Source organism: Cinclus cinclus, chromosome 2, assembly GCF_963662255.1.
Source record: "Cinclus cinclus chromosome 2, bCinCin1.1, whole genome shotgun sequence".
Classification (NCBI taxonomy): domain Eukaryota; kingdom Metazoa; phylum Chordata; class Aves; order Passeriformes; family Cinclidae; genus Cinclus; species Cinclus cinclus.
Window position 1 is genome coordinate 79,211,783 of NC_085047.1, and position 19,837 is coordinate 79,231,619.

A 19,837-nucleotide genomic window follows, 5' to 3' on the forward strand; every position below is an offset into this window, starting at 1 on the left:
TGGCGTTTTACAGAGAGTTAAGACTTTTTAAAGGATGTATATATCGTTATTAAGTGTATTGAAATGATGACTTGTTACCAACTGTTTAAGAGCAGACTTGGTGTAAGTGAAGGAACTGATAGTAAAGGTGTTACTTTTGTCAGCTAATTAATTGAGACTTCTTGCTAATCAATTTTTTCTGCCTGTCCTGTTGAGAATAAGGTAGAGCTGCCTTGATACAACTATGATCTGTAGATTGCTTGCTGCAGACATGTCTGGTTTTGCCCTTTGTGTTGAAGACAGCAATAATGTGTTAATGTAGCCACTATAGTGTAACCATACCAACACTGTCTCTTTAATGGCTGGGGCTCACTGGCAGCATCTTGGATCAGTCAACTGCAAAACTTACTGTGGCCTAAAGGTAAAGGACTTGATCAATTGAGTGAGATTCAGCTCCATTTGTGAGCAAACTTGCATGCATCTTGTCAAAAAATTGGTACTTGGCTTAGTCTCCATATACTGGCAAGTAAAGGCTGCTGATGGAGAAGGGGTACAGCATAAAATGAATAGAAGAGAATAAAGCAGGCAGGCAGAATAAAGATGGCACCTGAAGTAGAAAGTGGAAAAGAGGGAAGTGATTGAAGTCTAGCTTTGAAGAGTGATTTTATAACAGATACAATTACTTTAGTCAATTGGCTGTTACAGTTGTAGTGACTTCAAGATTTCAGTTATTTTCTACCATATTTTAGTCATCTGATGGTCTTAATGAATACTAAAATGCATTTAAAGTGTATTTGTTACTCCAAATTAATGCTATAATTGCAGTTATCTGTGTTATGCCTAAACAGTAATAGTTGAAACAGAGTCCTAAAATAAACTGCAACTTCTCCCCACCCCAAAAACACCCCTCAACATTTTTTCCTATACATATTTTCTGAATGCTTGTTTTGTGTGAGACACAAAGGGAGTATTTTGAAGAAACATAAGAAAATATTGACCAAGTCAAAGATCTGTATTGAAGAATGGATTAAATAAATGTTTGTGAGTCGTATGAACCAAACAACAAAAATATTTTTCTTTTCAGAGACATTCCATCTTATTTTGATCATCAACAATTAAACTGAAAACAACAATGAAGCTATTGAATCTGGAATGCCAATTGCTATCCAAGAAAAATGGCAGTATAACTAAATAATGCAAATGCCTTTGGAAAAATAGAAAGTACTTTAATTATCTGGAATGTTAAAATTCCAAACATGTTCTCAATACAAAGGTAATCTTTTTAAAACTTAAATTCCAAAGTAGGACAGCAAGTTCTGTTGTCCAAATATGAATGTGTGATAAGTAACTTTCTATTAAAACTTGGGGAGTTTTAATAAAACTTCAAGTCTTAATGGAAATTGAATTGCTTCAATTTAACACTGCAGGATAGACACTGAGATGTTTCACAGATTCTCAAAATACTGTTATTAAGTTTGACATGCTGGAAAGTATCATGTGTTAGGCAGAATCAAGATTGAATCCCAAAGGTACATCCTTAAACTGTATGATAGATTCCCATTTCAATGTCAGTTTTGTCCTTCAAAGAATAGGTGCTTGTTTCAGTGATGGTTTGTCATTAAAACTATGTCAAAATGCCTTAAAATGTTGTTGAAACTCTAAACAAACTCACAGCACACACAGGGCTAATTATGGATGCCATCTGTTTATTTTTACAAGGCTTTTTTTCTTAAAGACCAAAGCATCTACTTGTTCTGGTAAGCCACAATGTTGTTATAATGACTGAATATTTTCCTTAATACTATATACTTGAAGGAAGAAAGACAAGTGGTTTGGTCAGTGACCTTTTCCTGTGTCAGAAAAGGTACATAGTATGACATCTCATGAGAAACAGTTGCAAAGTGCATTTTCTTGAGGTATTTTGCCCCTTGGAACACAAGCATTTTATAACAAAAATGGCAGTTCTGTCGTGATTTCTATATGGAAGGTGGTATAGCTGTTTCTGTGAGAAGAACGTGCTTTTAGCATGCCTACCTTTTACTTGATCGATGTGGTGGTGATCAGAGGAACCACCTTGGTTGCTTTTTACTGTCCTATGCCTAGTTAAAGGCTTTTTAAAGTTAATCTCTGCCCATTTGAAGGCAGAAGCATGTGTGCATGTGCTTATGTGCGCCCACGTGACTGCTTGTACGCGCCTCCCGCGTGAACGCGAGCAGCGGCAATTCCCAGAGCAGCATCTTCCCAAGCTGTTAGCGGCAATTTGCTGAGCGTGTGGAGCCACTCTGCTGGTCCAGCCCAGCTATTGTGCATGCTAAGCACTAAATAGATAACTCTGGAAAGGGGGGGAGGGGGGGGTGGGAATTGAAGGGTCCATCTGCTTGTTTCTGCAACGCTGCGCTGATGCAAGATTACGCTAATCTGGTTGCTTGTCAGGACAGGTTAGTGAAAGAAGGCGAATGGGTGAGATATAGGCTATGCCGGTGCTGTGGAAAATTGGTAGCGGCTCCTGTACACGCCATGTTAAGTGTAGCAGAATGGGTTGATTATCAGCTACTTTTGAGATTTTCAGTTAAAATATGGTTATGGCTATGGTGTGAGTCTCTTCAAAACTGGAGTGAATGGGAAAAGCTTCCAAACAAAGAAAAATTAACTCATTGTCACCAGATGCATTTCATTTTGTAAAATAACTGTAAAAAACCCCCAACCAAACAAAAAATCCCTACAAACACTCAAATCCTCCCAGGTCACCTCTCTAGTTTTCCTTTTGTATGCTGCTCTGAGTTATTGCAATCTGCTAATTATCTCTTTGTGTTTTCCATGCAAAGACATCAGTTGCTGGAGTTTAAGTAGATTTCTTTTTTTTTATTTATTTTTTTGGTGGAAAAAGACCAAAATAGAAATATATTATCTCTCTTCTTTGGCCGGTCGAGTTTCTTGTTTATCTGTGTTTGTTTACAGAGAGTTGCTTTTGGTTTTGGTTGCTTTTTGTTACCTACTGACTGACAGTTCTTGACCTTGCAGGTTGAACATCCCGTCACAGAATGCATTACCGGCCTGGACTTAGTCCAAGAAATGATCCGCGTTGCTAAGGGTTACCCTCTCAGGCACAAACAGGCTGATATTCCCATCAATGGTTGGGCGGTTGAATGTCGAGTTTATGCTGAGGTAAATGAGTGGTAATGGGCAGGGGGGGTAGGTGGTTGAATTGTGGCGTAATAATACCCAGGTGTGGATAGATGCCAAGGTGAAACCAAGGAATATCATGTGAATGTCATGATTTAGAGAATGTAACATGAATGGTTAATGATGTTTTGTAGAATTGTCGAGTTTTTATTTTTTAATGAACAAGATGTTGTATGTTTCAACATAGCTTTTTCCTGAAAATTGAAAGTAAAGACAGTGAAAGAGAAAGAGAAGCAAATATCATTAGAAATAAACCTTCATGTTCAGTTCGCATTCAGTGATGCTGGAGTTATTTACCAGACTTTCCAGGTCTCTGAAATGTGTAGCTGAAACTTGTTGACTTGAAAAGACAGTTTAAATTTCATGTCTTACAGATTTGCTGTTCTTTTATTAAAACTTTTGAAAAGATTATTGAAAAACCAAGATTGAAAAACCAATCTTCTGAAACTACATTTTATAGGATAAACTTTCAAAGCACATTCCAAAACAACAAATATAATTGTTGTATGAGTCTCTATCTCACCTTAAAGAAGCTTACAAGCTTACGAGTATTGAAACCCTGTTTTCAAGCATCTTCAAGACATTTTTGAGGTAATGTCTTTTTGTTGTCCCTTTTGATCCATGGAAAAGAAAATTTAAGTAAAAAAAAAGTCAGTGAATCACAGAGTGGTTTGTATTGGAGGGGACCTTGAAGATCATCTAGTCCTAACCCCCCTGCCATGGGCAGGGACATCTTCTCCTAGACCAAGTTGCTCAGAGTCCCATCCAGTCTGGCCTTGAACATTTTCAGGGATGGGGGCTGGAAAATAATGCATATCTTCCTTCAATTAGTTTCAGGAACATTTTAGGTAACTCTGCATTTCAAAACGAATTCAGCACCTTGAGACATTTTTTTCCTTGCTTAACTGTTAGAAATTTTGTTACCTAGACCATCTTATTGGATGTTGAGGTTTTTTTGGTTTTGTTTCTTTTTTTTTTTTTTTTTAACCCCTTCATGGTATGCACATAACTACCAAATTGCTCTACTGATTCCAAGTTGTACGGTCTGTTGTGACAAAAAATAAATATTTACCCTGTGACTGGCATGGAAGCTATTCTGAGTTTTAGTAGGCTTTACCCTGAAGTAAATGATGCTTGGGCTTTTTATTTTGTTCAGCTTGAATCCCCTCACATTTATAAGTAATGAATCCAGCTACTTTGCCATGAATTATGTTATTCTGCAGGCCATATATTTATTTGTTTTCCTATTAAGTTTGTATTGGTGTTGCATTATGTACATTAATATTGGAAGTTTCTAATGGCATAAAGATCAGTTTGACTTCTTAAGATAGTTGAAATTCTAATTACCCTTTTTATCTCTGAAAATTTTTTCTTATGCTCTCTTTTAAAGCTTGGCCTCCTGAATACTTTCCTATCCTTCTTCCAAGTGTAGCTAATGGAAATGTCATCTTTGTATATTTTATTTTGGTATATTGTAACTGGGTGCAGAATATTTCTTTTTAACTGAAGCAAGAGATTTTATGTACTTCCATTTCTTTATTTGGAGTTGTGGGGGCAGGTGGATGAAGAAATGTTCTTCAACAAAAGTTAATTCTGGGCAAGAAAACAGTGTCATTCCAGTAGCAGTTTCTGTTACACTTTTAAAGCTTTTAAACGTTATCTGTTCCACATGTGTAAAAGTTTAATGCTTTCTCATGTTGAATTTTTTTTCCAGGACCCCTACAAATCGTTTGGCCTGCCATCCATTGGTAAACTGTCTCAGTATCAGGAACCATTGCATGTCCCAAGTGTAAGTAACTGTTCTGGTTTTCGTAGGTGCTGAGTGTCTCTTTATATAAAGACTGTAAATACTCAGCAGCTTTGTAAGCCAAGGCTTTTTTCCAGCTTTTTGCCAGAGTGGGGACAGGACATGGCAATAGTGATTTGTGCGACCTGAAAAACTGCTTGCAAGTGAACTGTTCCAAACTGGGTTAAAAATGTTCAGATTAGTATAACAGGAAGCCAGTAAGTGTTGAAATAGTTTGTTCTATAACTTTCAGCGTAAGTTTTTCAAACACAGGTTTAGTCAATGTGCATGTGGTCATTAGAAATGACAGTGAACTGTTGAGTCAGTTGTGTAAGCATAGAGGACTGGGGACACTAGTGAGAAACTGCCAGTGCTTTTTGTTTAGCTTTGTATACTTTAAAGAGAGTGGTTATTACATGTTTCAGGGCACAGCCTAACTATATAGAATAAGTGTTTAACAAGCAGTGTTTTCTGCTGGGTATAAAGAGCAAATACACTGCCTTTCTGTAAAATCAAGGTAATCTTAAAGTATAAGTGCACATATACATGAATGACACTATGTCAGTGCAGTGATGAGACTGTACCATCTGTGAACACAATTATTCAGTCTGATTGCTTGCACAGAAAATACTGAGAGATTACAGGAGGAATCTTAAATATGGAGTTGTTATTGGATATATGATTTATTTCGCTTTTTAAATTGTTTTTGCCCGTGTACTTTCCAAAGGGACCTGACCCTTTCTGGTCTTTTAAGGCTTCATGCTGTGTTCAAAGCCTGAAAGCAGAAAAAAATTGTGAAGATCTAAAAGGCATTATGTGCTCTTAAAGAGGAGATGAGGGAAAAAGGTATCACTGGATGTATCTAAACTTCTTTTTAATGAAACAAAGAGTGTATTTAATAAGAATTTATAATGAGTACTCCAGTGGTTGTTAGAAGTTTTCACCATGTTGTAATAGCTAACACGATGTCAAACATTTTGCCCTTGCAAGTTTTTGCAATTTGCAATTTTCCAAACGTGAGACCTGTTGAAAGTACAAGTGATAATGGACAAACTATACCCCCTACAGTCTTTGTCCCACCAAATCTTTCTTCAATTAATGCTGCAGCAGGAGTTTTATATAATAACATTTGCGCTTGTGAGCCATCCATACAAAGAAAAAACAATTAAAATGCCTTAAATGTTCTGCTTACTGCTGTTATTTGCTTGTGTGAATGTTGCATGTCAGCTAAATGGACCACGGAATAGATAAAGTGATTGGGTGTAGGAGAGTGCACACTAAGCGTTGTCTATCATTATTGCTGGGAGCAATCAAATTGATGCCAGCAGGACAGTAGACTCGTTGACAGCTGTAATTATGTATCTCCATGGTGATCACTTTTGGCCTGTCATGGAGGCCCACGAGTCCCCTCCCTTGCAAGCATTTAATCAGATTGGGCTGTCACTTGTCAGGTAGATGGGGTGGGCTGGGAGTTGTGCTTAGGGGGAGAGGTGAATTGAAAATGAAGGGTGGGAGATGCCTGATTGCTTCACGTAGTCCATCGTGGTCCCAAAGAAAGAGATTTTAATTACACTGGAGGCTTCAGAGCAATGGTTTGAGGAGCTCATATGGAGTCTCTAGGCTTTCTCTTCCTGTTTACTTCCACTGTCATATTAAAAAATACAAAAACTATTTTTATCTAGTCACTCGTGAATTGGTGTCTTAATACATATATTTCTGCTACCATGAAACTAATGTCTCTTCTGAGAACGTCATGCTGCTAAGAACAAAATTAATATGGCTGAAAAGGTACAGCGTTACAGGCCCATTGTGCCATGGTGTTTGTTTTCTGCATTTTAGGTTTTAGAGTTGTCAACAATTTGGCTTGAGAAAAATCAGCAGAAAACTGTAGTGTGTCACAGCAAGTTCAGCTTACGTGTATTGCCAAATGTATTTGCAATTCATTCCTTCTGTGTCTCGAGTTAGCTCTGATTGCCTACCATGCCTGTGTGCCAGCTGCTCATGCTGGTGGAACTGGCGAGCATGGCTGTGTGAGAGCTTTTGCTTAGCCATAGGGAACAATATGATGGCTATTTTTGTGTCATGTAGTTTGTAATTTCCTTAGAATGTGGTGCTCACAAGAACCAATTTTTTTTCATCTTTGGTAATGAAGCTTAAGACAGGTGACTGCAAACTAAGCCCTTATGTGTGACAGTGAGCTTTGATGTTTGGTGTTCCTGCACAACCTGTTCTGCTGTATCAGGAGAGCTCCAGCACTGTTCTCTGTATGAGCAACAGTCTGGTATTTTAATGACTCTTACCAGGAAAAGAAAAATTCTTAGACTCGGCTATAGCAAAGAACTGAGAAATACTAGAATCTGTTTGTGTTCCTAAGTGGAATTTGATGCATTAAGAGTTCATTGAAGGACTGAGACACAGACTGTGCTTCTCCCCTTCCCATCCCTCTCCCTGCCCCCTCCCGCCCGCCCCCCCCCAAACATTTTTCATTCATTTTGCAGTTTCCCTAATGTAATAATACATGAGGATAGTACAACAGCAATAAAGTGTGAGAGCTGTAATATGAACGAGCTCTAGGCTACAGCAGGACCTTTGACCCTAACCTTAGCTTTTCCAAAGTATCTTAAATACTGAGTGAAAGAAAGGAACTATATTAATCAGAAATAAATGCTGGAGGTCTAATAAATATTGCTATTATTTATCAAGTTCAGCACATTATAGTGAATATCTATTGAATTAGGGTTTCTTCTTCATCCAATATTCATTAAGTTCTGTCACACCATATAGTTTATAAAATCACCTACTGTTACCAGGCTCTGAAAATGTAAGCACCACAGGGAGAATTGAAGATAGTATAAATGTATTTCTTTTTTGCTGTCAGTTTTTCAGTCATCTTGAGTTCATTTTATGAAAATTAACTTTTATAGAGGACTCCAGATTTTTTTAAAGGAAGTTATGCAGTAGTTTAAGTAGTTTATATTCACTGTAGCATTTTGATGATACTGTAGTTAGGGAAAAATGTGAGTTTTATAGTGGTCACGTACATGTGTTGTATATGAACAGAAACATAAACCCAGGCAGAGCATATACTTGGTAGCCTCAGAAATCTTAGTTAACTTTAGGGTTGGACTAACCTGCTTATTGTGGGTCCAAATCATGTACCTTTCATATGTTTTTTTTTCTTTGTCAAAAGATGGTATACATGTGTCAGTACTTACCTATGCATATGTAAAGCTCCCCTGAATGCTTGTGTGCAATGACTTTATAGGTTCTGCTTTAGAGACAAAAGTTACAGTACAATTCAAGTATGTGTGGAGTATGTATGTCATATGGGCAGGGGATTTATCTGGAACTGAGTAGGTTAATTAATTCTTTCTGATTTAAATATGAGAACATGTGCATTAACTTTGTACATAGGCAGCCATTCTGTGAGAAAGGATGGTTTAGCAGCTGGAAGAAAGAAAGCTGAGAAATACACTGCATGTTTATTCTGCAGTCATGACATGTCTGAACTACCTTCTCATCAGTAGTAATGTTAAATGTACCTGATGTGAGTAGTGGGGAGCCCAGTTAAGCACAGATAAAGCACATTCAGATAAGATGCTATTAAAGTGGTACAGAAGCAATACTGCTTTTACATATGAATAAGTATAGAAAATATATGTAAATATAAATATATTAATACAAATATGTGAATAAGTGCTTTTCTTCTTAAAAACAATATAATGTCCTAAAAACTAGTCAGTGTTTCTTACTAAAGAAAGTGAATACACCTGCTAGGGTATCTTTTAATGTCATTGGGATAATAAAGTCATCATCATGCCCTCATGTGGATTCTCTAGACAAGAGGTTCTACATGTGGTCCCTTGATAATTGCCTAAATTAAAATATTAAAGGCCTAACAGCCGTTGCATTGACCTTTTTCTGCCTTGCTGCAGACAGATGAGCTGCTGTTTATTACAAAGGTTCCTTCCCACAGGTGAACATTTAAGTGAGATTCCAGGACCCTCTTTCCCACCCCCTTTACAATACAGTATATTGGAGCCCTGCTGTTTGAACAGCTTTGATTAGAGCCCTCCATCCTTATGATCCCCAGAATGCATTTATCACTCGAGTTATTTTGATTAGTTTTAAAAAAATATTTCGGATTCCAGTGCTCAAAACGAGCAATTTAATAAATATTTATTCCCCAGAAATTGCTCATTTGAAAAGTTTTATATGGCTAACCTCATTGCTACAGTGATGAAATCAAACTGAGAGATGAAAACAAGAATCAGCAATATACAAACTAACTTGTTGGCTGGTTAACAGCAATCAGCCTCTTCAAAAGAAATTTTTGAACTCGTGTTATTTTTTTCCATGAATATTGCAGAATCAGAGCTTTAATTGGGGCTGTGTCCTTACAAAGCAAAGCCATGGAAAAAGCTGTGTAAACATTAAAGCCTCAGGGGAAGAGCAGCAACAGAAAAAAAAAAAAGTTTAACAGTTGAGAGGGTTAGGCAGAGAAGGAAAATGTTACAGACATGAAAACCATAGGCTCAGTATTCCTATGGAGCTGATAAGCACAGCTCCAAAGTTCCTGCTGAATGCTCTCTACTTCTATTCTTACTGAAGCCCTTGGAAAGGCTGTAGCAGAACATAAGGGATGTGATTACATATAGATGCAGAAAGGGTGTGATTATATGGGTCATTCCCTCATTCCAGGTGTCAGTCAGAAAAATAATTACAACTGTATTTTATTACAGGGATTAAATCAGAATTGAATGTGTTTAGAGTTGAAGCGAGTGTAACACAGCTGAAATTCTTAGATTGGATTTACTGTGTTTACTTTGCATGCTAGAGAATGAAAGAGAATTTTGACTATGAATTCAAGATTTCAGTCAAGTTTCTCATAAAGGAGAGACTAATTTGCAAGTGTTTTTGCTGGTGAAGAAAAAAAGCTTCCCTTCCCTCCTCTCAGATTCTCTGAAAACAAATAATTATTCAAGTCTTTCCAGAGGGAGAAAATGTATGTGATAAGCTTTGTGGGGATTATGGTTTAAGGCTGATGGGTAGATTTCATTCTCAGGCTGAAATTTTTTTTTTCCCAGTAATACATAATTATTTTCACTTCTTATTTTTGAAGGTACGTGTTGACAGTGGTATACAACAAGGAAGTGACATTAGCATTTACTATGATCCCATGATCTCAAAAGTGAGTTGATTATTATTTCTCAATATTCTAAAGGTATGAAATACTGATTTTTGACATATGTCTTTTAAATGAGAGAGAGATATTAAAGGCTTGGTAAATTGGTATTTTAAAGGTGCCAGGCATAACATGCTTCAAGGGAATGTAGAAGAAGTGAAGGAAGATGTGGAATAGAAGAAATCTAGTGTCACTTCTAAATAACATTCTTTTTACCTTTTGACACTGTGATTATTTGTCTTGCAGTGTCCAATTATTAAGAAGGTTTTGATTTAAACACCAGCCTTTATTGTCTGACTTAGATACTGCTAATCTGTCTTTTTGGTAGAGTCTAGCCTGGATGTAAATGTCAATAATTCTGGCTTCCAAAAAGAAGCATTGAAAGAAATGCTTGATAGTGTCTCTTAGTATTAGTTCTTATTCATCAGAAAGATACTGGTAAAATTAAAATATGACATGACAGAGTTAAGTCCTCAAAAAAATGATATCTTAGGAGTTTGGGCATTAGGAATCTGGCAAGTTGGCTTGGTTATTGAGCTTCTCATCTGATTTTCTGAGAGCTTGTTTAGATGTTTGAAGTTTTATGAAGGAAAAATGATTGGCCTTCTTCCATTGAATGGGTTAAGAGATCTCAGCTTTTTCTTGATGTGTCAGGGAGCCTTTGTAACACACATACAGTAATGGTAAGGAAATGGTTTTATGACTGCAGAAGTACTGCAAACCTATTTAATTTTTAAATGCTATTCACATTCTAGAGACAAACATCTAATTTCTAGGTAATGTAAGTTCTTTTCCTTTTTTCTTTAGCTGATTACCTATGGCTCTAATAGATCTGAAGCATTGAAAAGAATGGAAGAAGCTTTGGACAACTATGTAATTCGAGGTAACTAGAGAAATTTGGATTCCTAGTGTGATAGGCTGTCATCTATTTCAAGAAAACAGCTTGAAAACGTAGTAATTAGCAAATTGAATAAAGTTCCCACTTCTTAAGTGCAAATTAAAGCAGGGAAAGCTTGTGTTAATTAAGCTGAGAAGATACATCAACTCTAAAGAGAGGTTTTTTTTCCTTCATCTTTCTCTTGAATATTTTAAGATAAATATTTAAGTAACTTTAAGACTCATAATTCTCACTGAATGGTAGCATGTAATTGATTTACTATGTTCTTGAGGGGGGAAGGCCATTGTGCTTTAAGATGTTTAAAGTAATTTCCAATTTTTAGGCTTTTAACACATTGATTGCAGTTAAATATTATCACAGTGCAGTAGTTGATTTTATAGATTTCTCTTATTTTTGAGGTCATGGTTTAGGTTTGGGCAGATGTGGGCTGTTGATCAGCATATGTTTCAGCTCTTGCTCGCTGATTGCACAGGAGATGCAGCCGTTCTTCGAGGCTTTCCAGGCAGCAGGGGTAAATCAGCCTTGACCACTTCCACTCTTTTTAAGTTTTGGTGAGGGAAGTCATGTTTTGTGTGGGAAAAATCTCTGAGGTCTTCCTCTGTGTCTTATGGAAAATAGGAATGACAACTCAGGATAAGAGAGGTAATTTATGTGCAGTTTCTGTAAAACTTGGTTTGGGTTTAATGCTGTGCTGCTGAATGGTACAGCTGCTCTGTCAGGCTCAAAAGATTTATCTGTCTAGGAGAAAATGAACATCCTTCTACCACAGTGTAGATACATGGTAGGATTAGCCATTGTAAATGAACTGCTAACTCTAACATATTTATATTGGTGCAACTTGAGCCATTAGACTATTGCAGTACAATGTGCTGATGTAAACCCCTGCTGTATAACAGCTGAGTAAATTTATATGAGTGAGAAGTTTATACTGCTATAGTTAGATTGATGTGAGGTGGGTTTTGTTGGTGTTTTTTTTAATGGAGACAGGCTCTGGATTCGCACTCTGCATTGATAGCAAGTGATGCTAAAAGTATTTTATTTAATGAGAATATTGCAAATGTATGTGGAGCATTGTCTTTTATTGTGTGCTATAATATGGGATGGAAACTGATAGCTTGTGCTTTGGTATTTTACACAGATGTACCCAATAACAGTTCACAGATTATAAACACTTCTGAAGGATATGAGACCTTACACCTGAAAAGTACTAATTTGTATTCTTGATGTTTTTACAGCCTTTTTATTAGTATGCATGTATCAATTGTATCTAATGTCTCTGTAATATTTCTATCTGAGAAAGCTTTTAGTCTAGTAAAAACATTTAAAGAAGTAATTAGTGAACTACAGAGGGAGTTTTTTTCCTAAAGTGTTGCAAACCACAAAATTTAATGTACTGCAGGTTTCAAAAGTAGATGAATTTTCACAATGCATTTTTAGTTGCAGTGGCCAGTGGTTTTCATTTGAAAACCACCAGGATATTTTGTGCAGTTTTATACAGCTGGTAGTTTCTTCAGTGTTTATTTAAAATAGAACATTTGTGGATATTATTAAAGTACCTCTTCTCTTGCCTCGTGTGAATGATTCTTGGTAGGGTAGTTAGTAGAAACTGTCCAATCTGGAATGTTCTAAACTGCATTGACATGTGCAGAACTTTTTGGTTTTTGGTTTGTTATTTTTTTTCCCCTAAAATGATGGTATATAGTTTTGCTCTGCAATGTTGGGTTTCTGTATAACACAATATTAAACTACCTTGATCTTTTGTAAAGTGCCTCACATGAAGTCTTTTCCAACTTGAGTTTTTGTTAGTAGTAAAAGATACAGAATAATTTAATTATTTTTACCTAGTTTTGAATTTACTTTGTTTTATGTTTGAATAGTGAGCTTGTATATAACTATTTAGAGATTACTATTCAGGAAGACTGGTACGTTCCAGATCCGTTTCTCAGCACAGCCCACTTGTCCCCCTGATTTCCTGGGAAGCAGCATTTATGTTTGCATTGTGTTTGAGAGACGCTGTGTTTTTCCCTGTAAGTAATGAAGTAACTCTTCTAGAGCATTTTAGATAAGCAATGCCAGGTGAAGTCAGTGCCAGTTGTAGTGATGGTGTGCACTGTGAGAATTTTAGATTTAAAATCCCAAGGATTGTAATTTCTGTAAACAAAGATGCTTGTTCACTCACGTAGGGTGGGAATGGGATGTAGGGTGACTGGGTAACAGGTCAAGGACCATCTAATGTGTAGCTTAGGGACTGCTAATGGAGGATGGAGTCTTCCCCATCACTTCTGTGTCACTAGTTCAAAGCAGACAAAAGTTGGTAAGGAATTTTAGTCACTACTATTTTGATGGTTGCTTGCTGACCTGCAAGAAATCAGTGGTTTTTATCCAGTTCCTAGAAGACAAATGTCTTCTTGGAGCAAATGCCACTATACAATGTCATTCATGGCAGTCCCAGCAGAGAAGCCAGGACTGAAGTAGCACGGTGACCCTTCAGGAGGTGACTCATCTAAGCTGGGTTCAGGCATGTTGGCAGTGTAAAGGGCAAGGACTTACTCTGCTGTTCCTTGTCTAGTGGCTGTGTGAGAAAAGATTCAGAATCTACTGCTGTGGCTTTGGGATATTCACAAGTTGCCCCATTCCTTTTTAGCTCCATTCCATTTACAGAGAACAAATCCCCAGACAAGTGTTTATTGACTTGTTTTCTTGGACTGGATACTACCTGGTCTTGGATTCATGGTTTAGCTGTCCTTCCCAGTTAAATCTGCCTGACAAGATCATGAAGGAAGTTAAAATAATTCAATTTTTAAAACAGTCTAATAGTTGCAAAGAAAGCAGACTTAAGCAAAATCTGAGTAAATAATACCTTAAGCAACCAAGGCTGCATTATATAGGGCCTATAATAGCAGTATCTTCATTAAAAATGTTGAATAAAGCAAATTAGAGCGTTTGCAACAATGCAGTGCTCTAAAAATGCCTGCTGTGTTAATATTTTATTACAGTTTGGGCTGATGACAACTTGTACACAGTGATAAAGTAAATGCTACAATCTGTTCATTGGTAGATGCTAACAGCATGACTAACTCCAGATTAAGTCAAGATAGTCAATGTGATCATGGGAATGTAATCTCCATCTTTGTTCCTGTGAAATGTCACCATTGTTGTTAATGGGAGCAGATGAAAGTCTAGGATAGTGTTTCTTTGAGTTGTGGATTAGATTAAATGATCTCTTGAGGTTCTTTACAGTCTAAATTATTCTGACAGGAACTGACTCCTCCCTGAGTGCTGATCTGAATTCAAAATCTCAGCTGAGACTCCGGAATGACAAAGGGTCTAATTAGGTAACATTTTTGCCTCTGAGTCTTGCAGTATAGTTCAGGGGTGATTAAAGTTAAAAGTCCAACCCTGATTTGCCTCAAAAAGAGACACTTCTTGTTTTGTGCAGTGGTTACTGGAGAATTTGTGAATTGTGAAAAGTTGAGAATTCCAGTCAAGCTGAGAGGCACTGTTGCTCATTGGGGTGAGGCATGATTTGTTTTCTACGAGCATGCACCATTGTCAGTAGTTAATTTCTGTCTCTTATGGTGTTTTTTTCAGAAACTTTTTATTCTTTTTGTTTTGATTATTTTGGGGGTGTTTAATTTGAACAACAGAAATAGGGTATTGAAAGAATGCCTTTCAGTGTATATCCAGTGTGTGTAAACATGGTGTGGTGTGCTTTCCTTCTTGGTTTTTCTAAAGTTTTAATGTTTTTGTCATTTCTGGTGCTGGAACATCTGTTCATTTGAAGGTATGTTTAAATCCTGGTATGAAGTTTTGGAAAGTTATTTTTATCTATTTAAATAAAAGAAATGGTTACATTTATGCAGCAAGTAGAACACATTATCAATTCACTAGAGAGTCTGATTGGACAGATAGCTCATACCCTTGAGTGCAGATTCCTGTAATCTTTCCTTTGACCTCTGTTTGCTTTTTATCTTCCCTGAGCATTCTAAAGTAAAGCAATAACTTGAACTTTAAGTCTTTGTATAAAGTTAACTCTTCTTTGTTGAGATTTTGCTTGCTCTGTGGAGAGAGGAAAGTATTAGACCATTTGGGAGGAAGAAGAGTGGAAAAATGAGTTTCTGTGGAAAAGGATAAATAGCAGATAGAGCAAGAAGGAGTAGAAATGAAGAAGAAATAAAGGAGCCACCAGCTGACACTGGGGGAATCTTCCAGCATGAAGTGAAAGAGCATAGACAAAACAGAAGAGTGTTAAGTAATGGTGGTGAATGTTTGAGGGGAAGAGAAATGTAGTAGTTAACTTAATGGACAACTTAATGTCAGAATAGTGGCAGCAGAAGCTGTTGTCAAAGCTTTACACAGCAAACTTTAATTTAGGTCTAAACATCATAAATTACTGAGTTATTTGGTTTTAACTTGAAAGCTACTTCTCAGTAGCTGTATACATTAAGCTTTAGACTGTCCTGTATTCTGATCCCCTGCAAATGCTCTTACTGGTATTGTGAGCAAAACAGCCTTTGTGTGTAAGAAGCCTATTTCCCTGCAAAAGCAGTGTATAGTGTCTGTTCTTAAATGAAATGAGCTTTTGTTTTTGTTTTTTTTTTTTGTACTTTTAAAAAATGCTTCAACAGGTCATACAACTTTTGCACAGCAAAGGGGTAGTTCTGCAAGAATATTTGTGTTCTCATCCGTTGCAGATTCCCAAGTGTATTGATGTGGAAACCAAAACTGGAGAAACCAAGGAAACAAACTTAGTTCAAAATCATTAAAAGGGACCATTTCAGAATGCTTAGTAACATCAGCTTGAAGCTGCTCCTGTTCTCTCCTTTCCTTAAGGCAGACACAAGGGAGGGAGTGGGAATGCCAACTTCTCTGTGATATGTTGTAGGATGTAGTTTAAGAAGGGTTACAGGTTACTGGTATCCTGTGGAGAAGAAAGGGAAAGGCAACTGAAGTACAGGCTGATCAGGTAAAAGAGGAAGGCAGTGTTATTAGTGCAGAAGGAGAAATTAAAATAAGGTGTATTTTTTTTTTTTTGGGCCAGTAAGTTTGTGTGGTTTTTTTTTTCTCTCCCTTTTTTTAAGGAGAAAGAGCTGTGGCAGTGAAAAACAAGAAATGTAATGTGTCCAGTTGCGAATGCATTGAAAAACAAGTGGTATTGTTTCTCTAGATATGAAGTTGTCCTGACATTCAGGCTAGTGTGTTCCCCATCTTTATAGTAAAAGGATATCTGAGGAGAGGATGGTGGTAGAATGGCCGTTTATTTTCTTTCACTTTTCTTGACAAAGTCTGGTTAGCTTCTGCTTCTGATTATTCTACTGATTCATGTGCATTTCTTATTCAGGCATTCATATGTGTTTGCTAGCACTGTAAATAATGGTCCTCTTACTCCTTAATAAGAAGTTCAGAATCACATACAGTTACAATATTTAGTTTGAACTTAGGATTTTACAATATGATATTACCATATATTATCTCTTCTTGTCTCTCTTCTTCTCCCCCTTTATCCTGGTGTGTGAGTTCAGTGAGCTCCAGACTTTTGTGTCAGAAAGAATTATTGTTTTTAATTGGAATACATGTTCAGCTCTGAGGGTCAGTGGTGTACTGATCCCATGTGAGTATTTTACGTGGATGTTTGTGTATTAAAATGAAAAGCTAAAACTCCGTTTTTTTCTTGCTTTTGGGATGGGACTTTGTATGCAGATAGCCAGCTCTGAAGTAAGTTATTGCAAAACACAAGCTTTGAAAGACAGTTAAACATTTGAATGTTGAGGGTTTTAGGGAATATTGTGAAAACTTTTGGAATTACGAACGTGGAGGCTTGCTGGGTAGCAATCTCATGGACTTGAGAAGTTCTTGTGTTGAAAGTGATGTTTTCATAGTCTGTGCAATTCTGATAATTAAGGAACAGTACCATAATCAGTGTTTCAAAATGCTCAATGCAGAGCCTAGTTATTTTATTTTTATTTCCTTTAGAGAAATAACTGAGAATACCTTCTAAGCTTCATCACATTTCTTCTTATTCAGCATTTAAATTGTTGGGTGATAGTTTAGCTTTGCTGCCCTGTTGAAAAGATAAACCTCTAGTCCTGTACTCCACATGTTGGTTTTGCAGTCAGTGTGTGCAGATAAAGTTCTTTCTGTTCCACTTAGCACCATTTGAAATTATCATCAAGTTAAGTCTATTCAACTGCTTATCTACAGAGGGGCATGTAGGACTCCAATTAAGTTTACATGGATAAATGCAGATTTGTGTTTGCAGGCATCAATATGACAGAAGCTTAATGCTGTAAAAAGGCTAATCAACACTGAATATGTTTAGTGTCAGTAAATATTTATAGTGAAAACACTGCCTATGATTTTGTGCCTTGGCATTCCAAGTTCTGATTTTTAGTGAGTAAAACGTGGTGTGATAGCCTCTTCATAAACCTGTTATAAAATAATTTTCTATAAAATTAATTTCATTGTTGTCTTTGGGTTTTCTGGTGAGGATGGGTTAGGAGTTAGGCTATAGAATGTAAGTTAATGAAAAGTATGGTGTGTACTTAGCAGAGTTTTTAAAGCAGAGAATGAAGAAAAGGAGGTGGCAAGACAGAGACAAGGCAGTATGAGGAGTAATTTATTCTGATTATAATTTAATTTTTTTAATGAGGGCTTCTTCAAATGGGGATTGCTAATAAGCTGTGGTGAGCAGTGTGATTATTTAGTGTATTCCTGTATTCATTAGGCAATAATGACAATTTAACTGGAAAATTAATGAAACCTCAGGAATATGTGTTCTATATAAAACATATGAATACATAGTTTTAAAAAATTTCATTAGCTCCCCATAATGTAAATGCCAATCTGCTGTCTTTTACAAATATATTCTAGAAAATAGTGTGTAAAAATTGAAACCCAAGAAGCACATCTTAAACTGATATCTTCTACTGATGTAATATTGTATGAAAACTACAGCCATGTAAAATGAAAAATATAGAGGTACAAAGAACAGTGATTATTATATTTGATTGTATTTTGATTTAGAGGAAAGAAGATTATAACTGCAGTTCTGCATCAGCCATAACGATGTAAAAATCATGATGCTGAAAGTGAAATTTTGTTTTCTAGAGAAAAAATAAATTTATATAGTCTAGGATTTTGCTTGTTTGTTGAAAATGTCATGGCTTGTCAGGTTAACAAATGTGATTTTGTTCCTGGCAGTCTGAAGATCTGCTCAAGAAAAAGAAAATTCTCTGAAAACCACTGCAACATAAATACAATATACTTCAGTTTAGTGTCTAACTTTGCATGAAATAAGCATTGCCTGTTAGCCTCTGTTTGATCCTGTGAGAGTGTGAGGCTAATGTCTGGCCAGTGTTTTGGAAGCAGCAGGTAGTCAGGAGCAAGCTGCTCTAGGGGTCCATATTTCTGTAGCCTAGTAGTTACTCACACACAGATGGAGACCTTATGAACTTTGACAGAGGTCGTACTGAATTGCAAATCTAAAACTTCTAGACTTCTGAAGGATTACACTGGTAATTTTTTTTAAAAGCCATATGATTTGGTACATCACTAAAAGTATCAACTCAGTCCTGAGAAGCAGATCAACCATGCAGTCATTGCTCACATAATGATCACAGGGACTAATAAAGATAGCCTTTCCTGATACTTTAAAGGGAAACTTGTTTATTAAATTTTTAATTCGTGTACACAAAATGCATTTTATATTGCTTCCCAAACACCTCAGCTTGTCTGCTCTACTGAAATCATTAAAGGAATTGTGGAGCTTAAAGCATTGCATACTTTTTAGATGAACATGAATTAGAAATTATTAAGAATACTCATAGTATTTTTTTGATTTTAGGTCTTTCGGGGCAGTCAGTTGAGACACCAAGCTCTGTCATCAGCCATCACCTCACCAGAGATCTTACAGCAGTTTAGAAAAGAAAAATGTGAGATGATCTAGTTACACATTGTAGCATGTTTAAATTCTGGATTCAAAGCTAGGCAGCATTGAAGAACTCCTCCTTGTCTTGATGCTGTAGTAGATGAAGTCTCTGGGATATTTCAACTTATTATTCAGACTGGAAATTTTGGGGGGAATTTGTAGCAGCTGAAGACAGATATTATTTTTTTCCAAGTAATGGTAATTTAATGTAAGATTTTTAATTCTTTTGTTTAAAGGAGATGCAGTGTGACTTTGATTCAATGTTTATGAAATCAGGGTCTGTGAATGATTATTTAGGTCGCAGGCAGAAAGGATCTTCTTTTAATCAAATGGACAAATTTCTATCATGTCATCATTGAACTGCTTGTGTCATGTGCTATTTCATGTCTCATGAACGAGTTTTTAAAGCTGTGATTTCCTGATTTGGTGAGTCTGAGTCTGACTCGGTGCATTTAAAGTGGTTTCAGTGGCGGCCACACAGAGAGCTTGAAAATTCACACCAGCAGCAGACTAGTAGGGGAGGAAAGCTTTGAAGGTGTTTGAACTGGTCTGCATATAAAATAACAAGGATGTTGTTCATACTTCTAAACTGGAAAAACACAAAAGGAAAGGAGTGTAAAAGAATCTCCTGTAGCCTCAGCAATTTGCATGCTCTGTAATGCTAGTGTCTTTGCTTTGGTGAGATCTCAACAAGGGGAAAAAATCGAAATAACCTAATCTACAGCTGAAATATCCAAATATGCAATGAATTCTTTTGCAATATTATTTTAAACTAGAGCTATTAGAAAACAAGTGCATATAGAGTCATGTTGTCTCTAATTGTGATCATACTACAATCATAATAACTTGTGAGTAAACATATGTGAAGTGCAGAATTTT

At 36.5% G+C, this 19,837-nt stretch overlaps 1 protein-coding gene across 1 annotated transcript in view; it reads left to right on the forward strand.

Moving 5' to 3' along the window:
* Positions 1-19,837, forward strand: part of PCCA (propionyl-CoA carboxylase subunit alpha) — a 271,152-nt gene that overhangs the window by 112,433 nt on the left and 138,882 nt on the right. The window contains exons 13-16 of the mRNA XM_062514894.1: positions 3,001-3,144; positions 4,877-4,951; positions 10,071-10,139; positions 10,941-11,016. Of these exons, the coding sequence (XP_062370878.1) occupies positions 3,001-3,144; positions 4,877-4,951; positions 10,071-10,139; positions 10,941-11,016 (364 nt within the window). The remainder of the gene's footprint in view (positions 1-3,000; positions 3,145-4,876; positions 4,952-10,070; positions 10,140-10,940; positions 11,017-19,837) is intronic.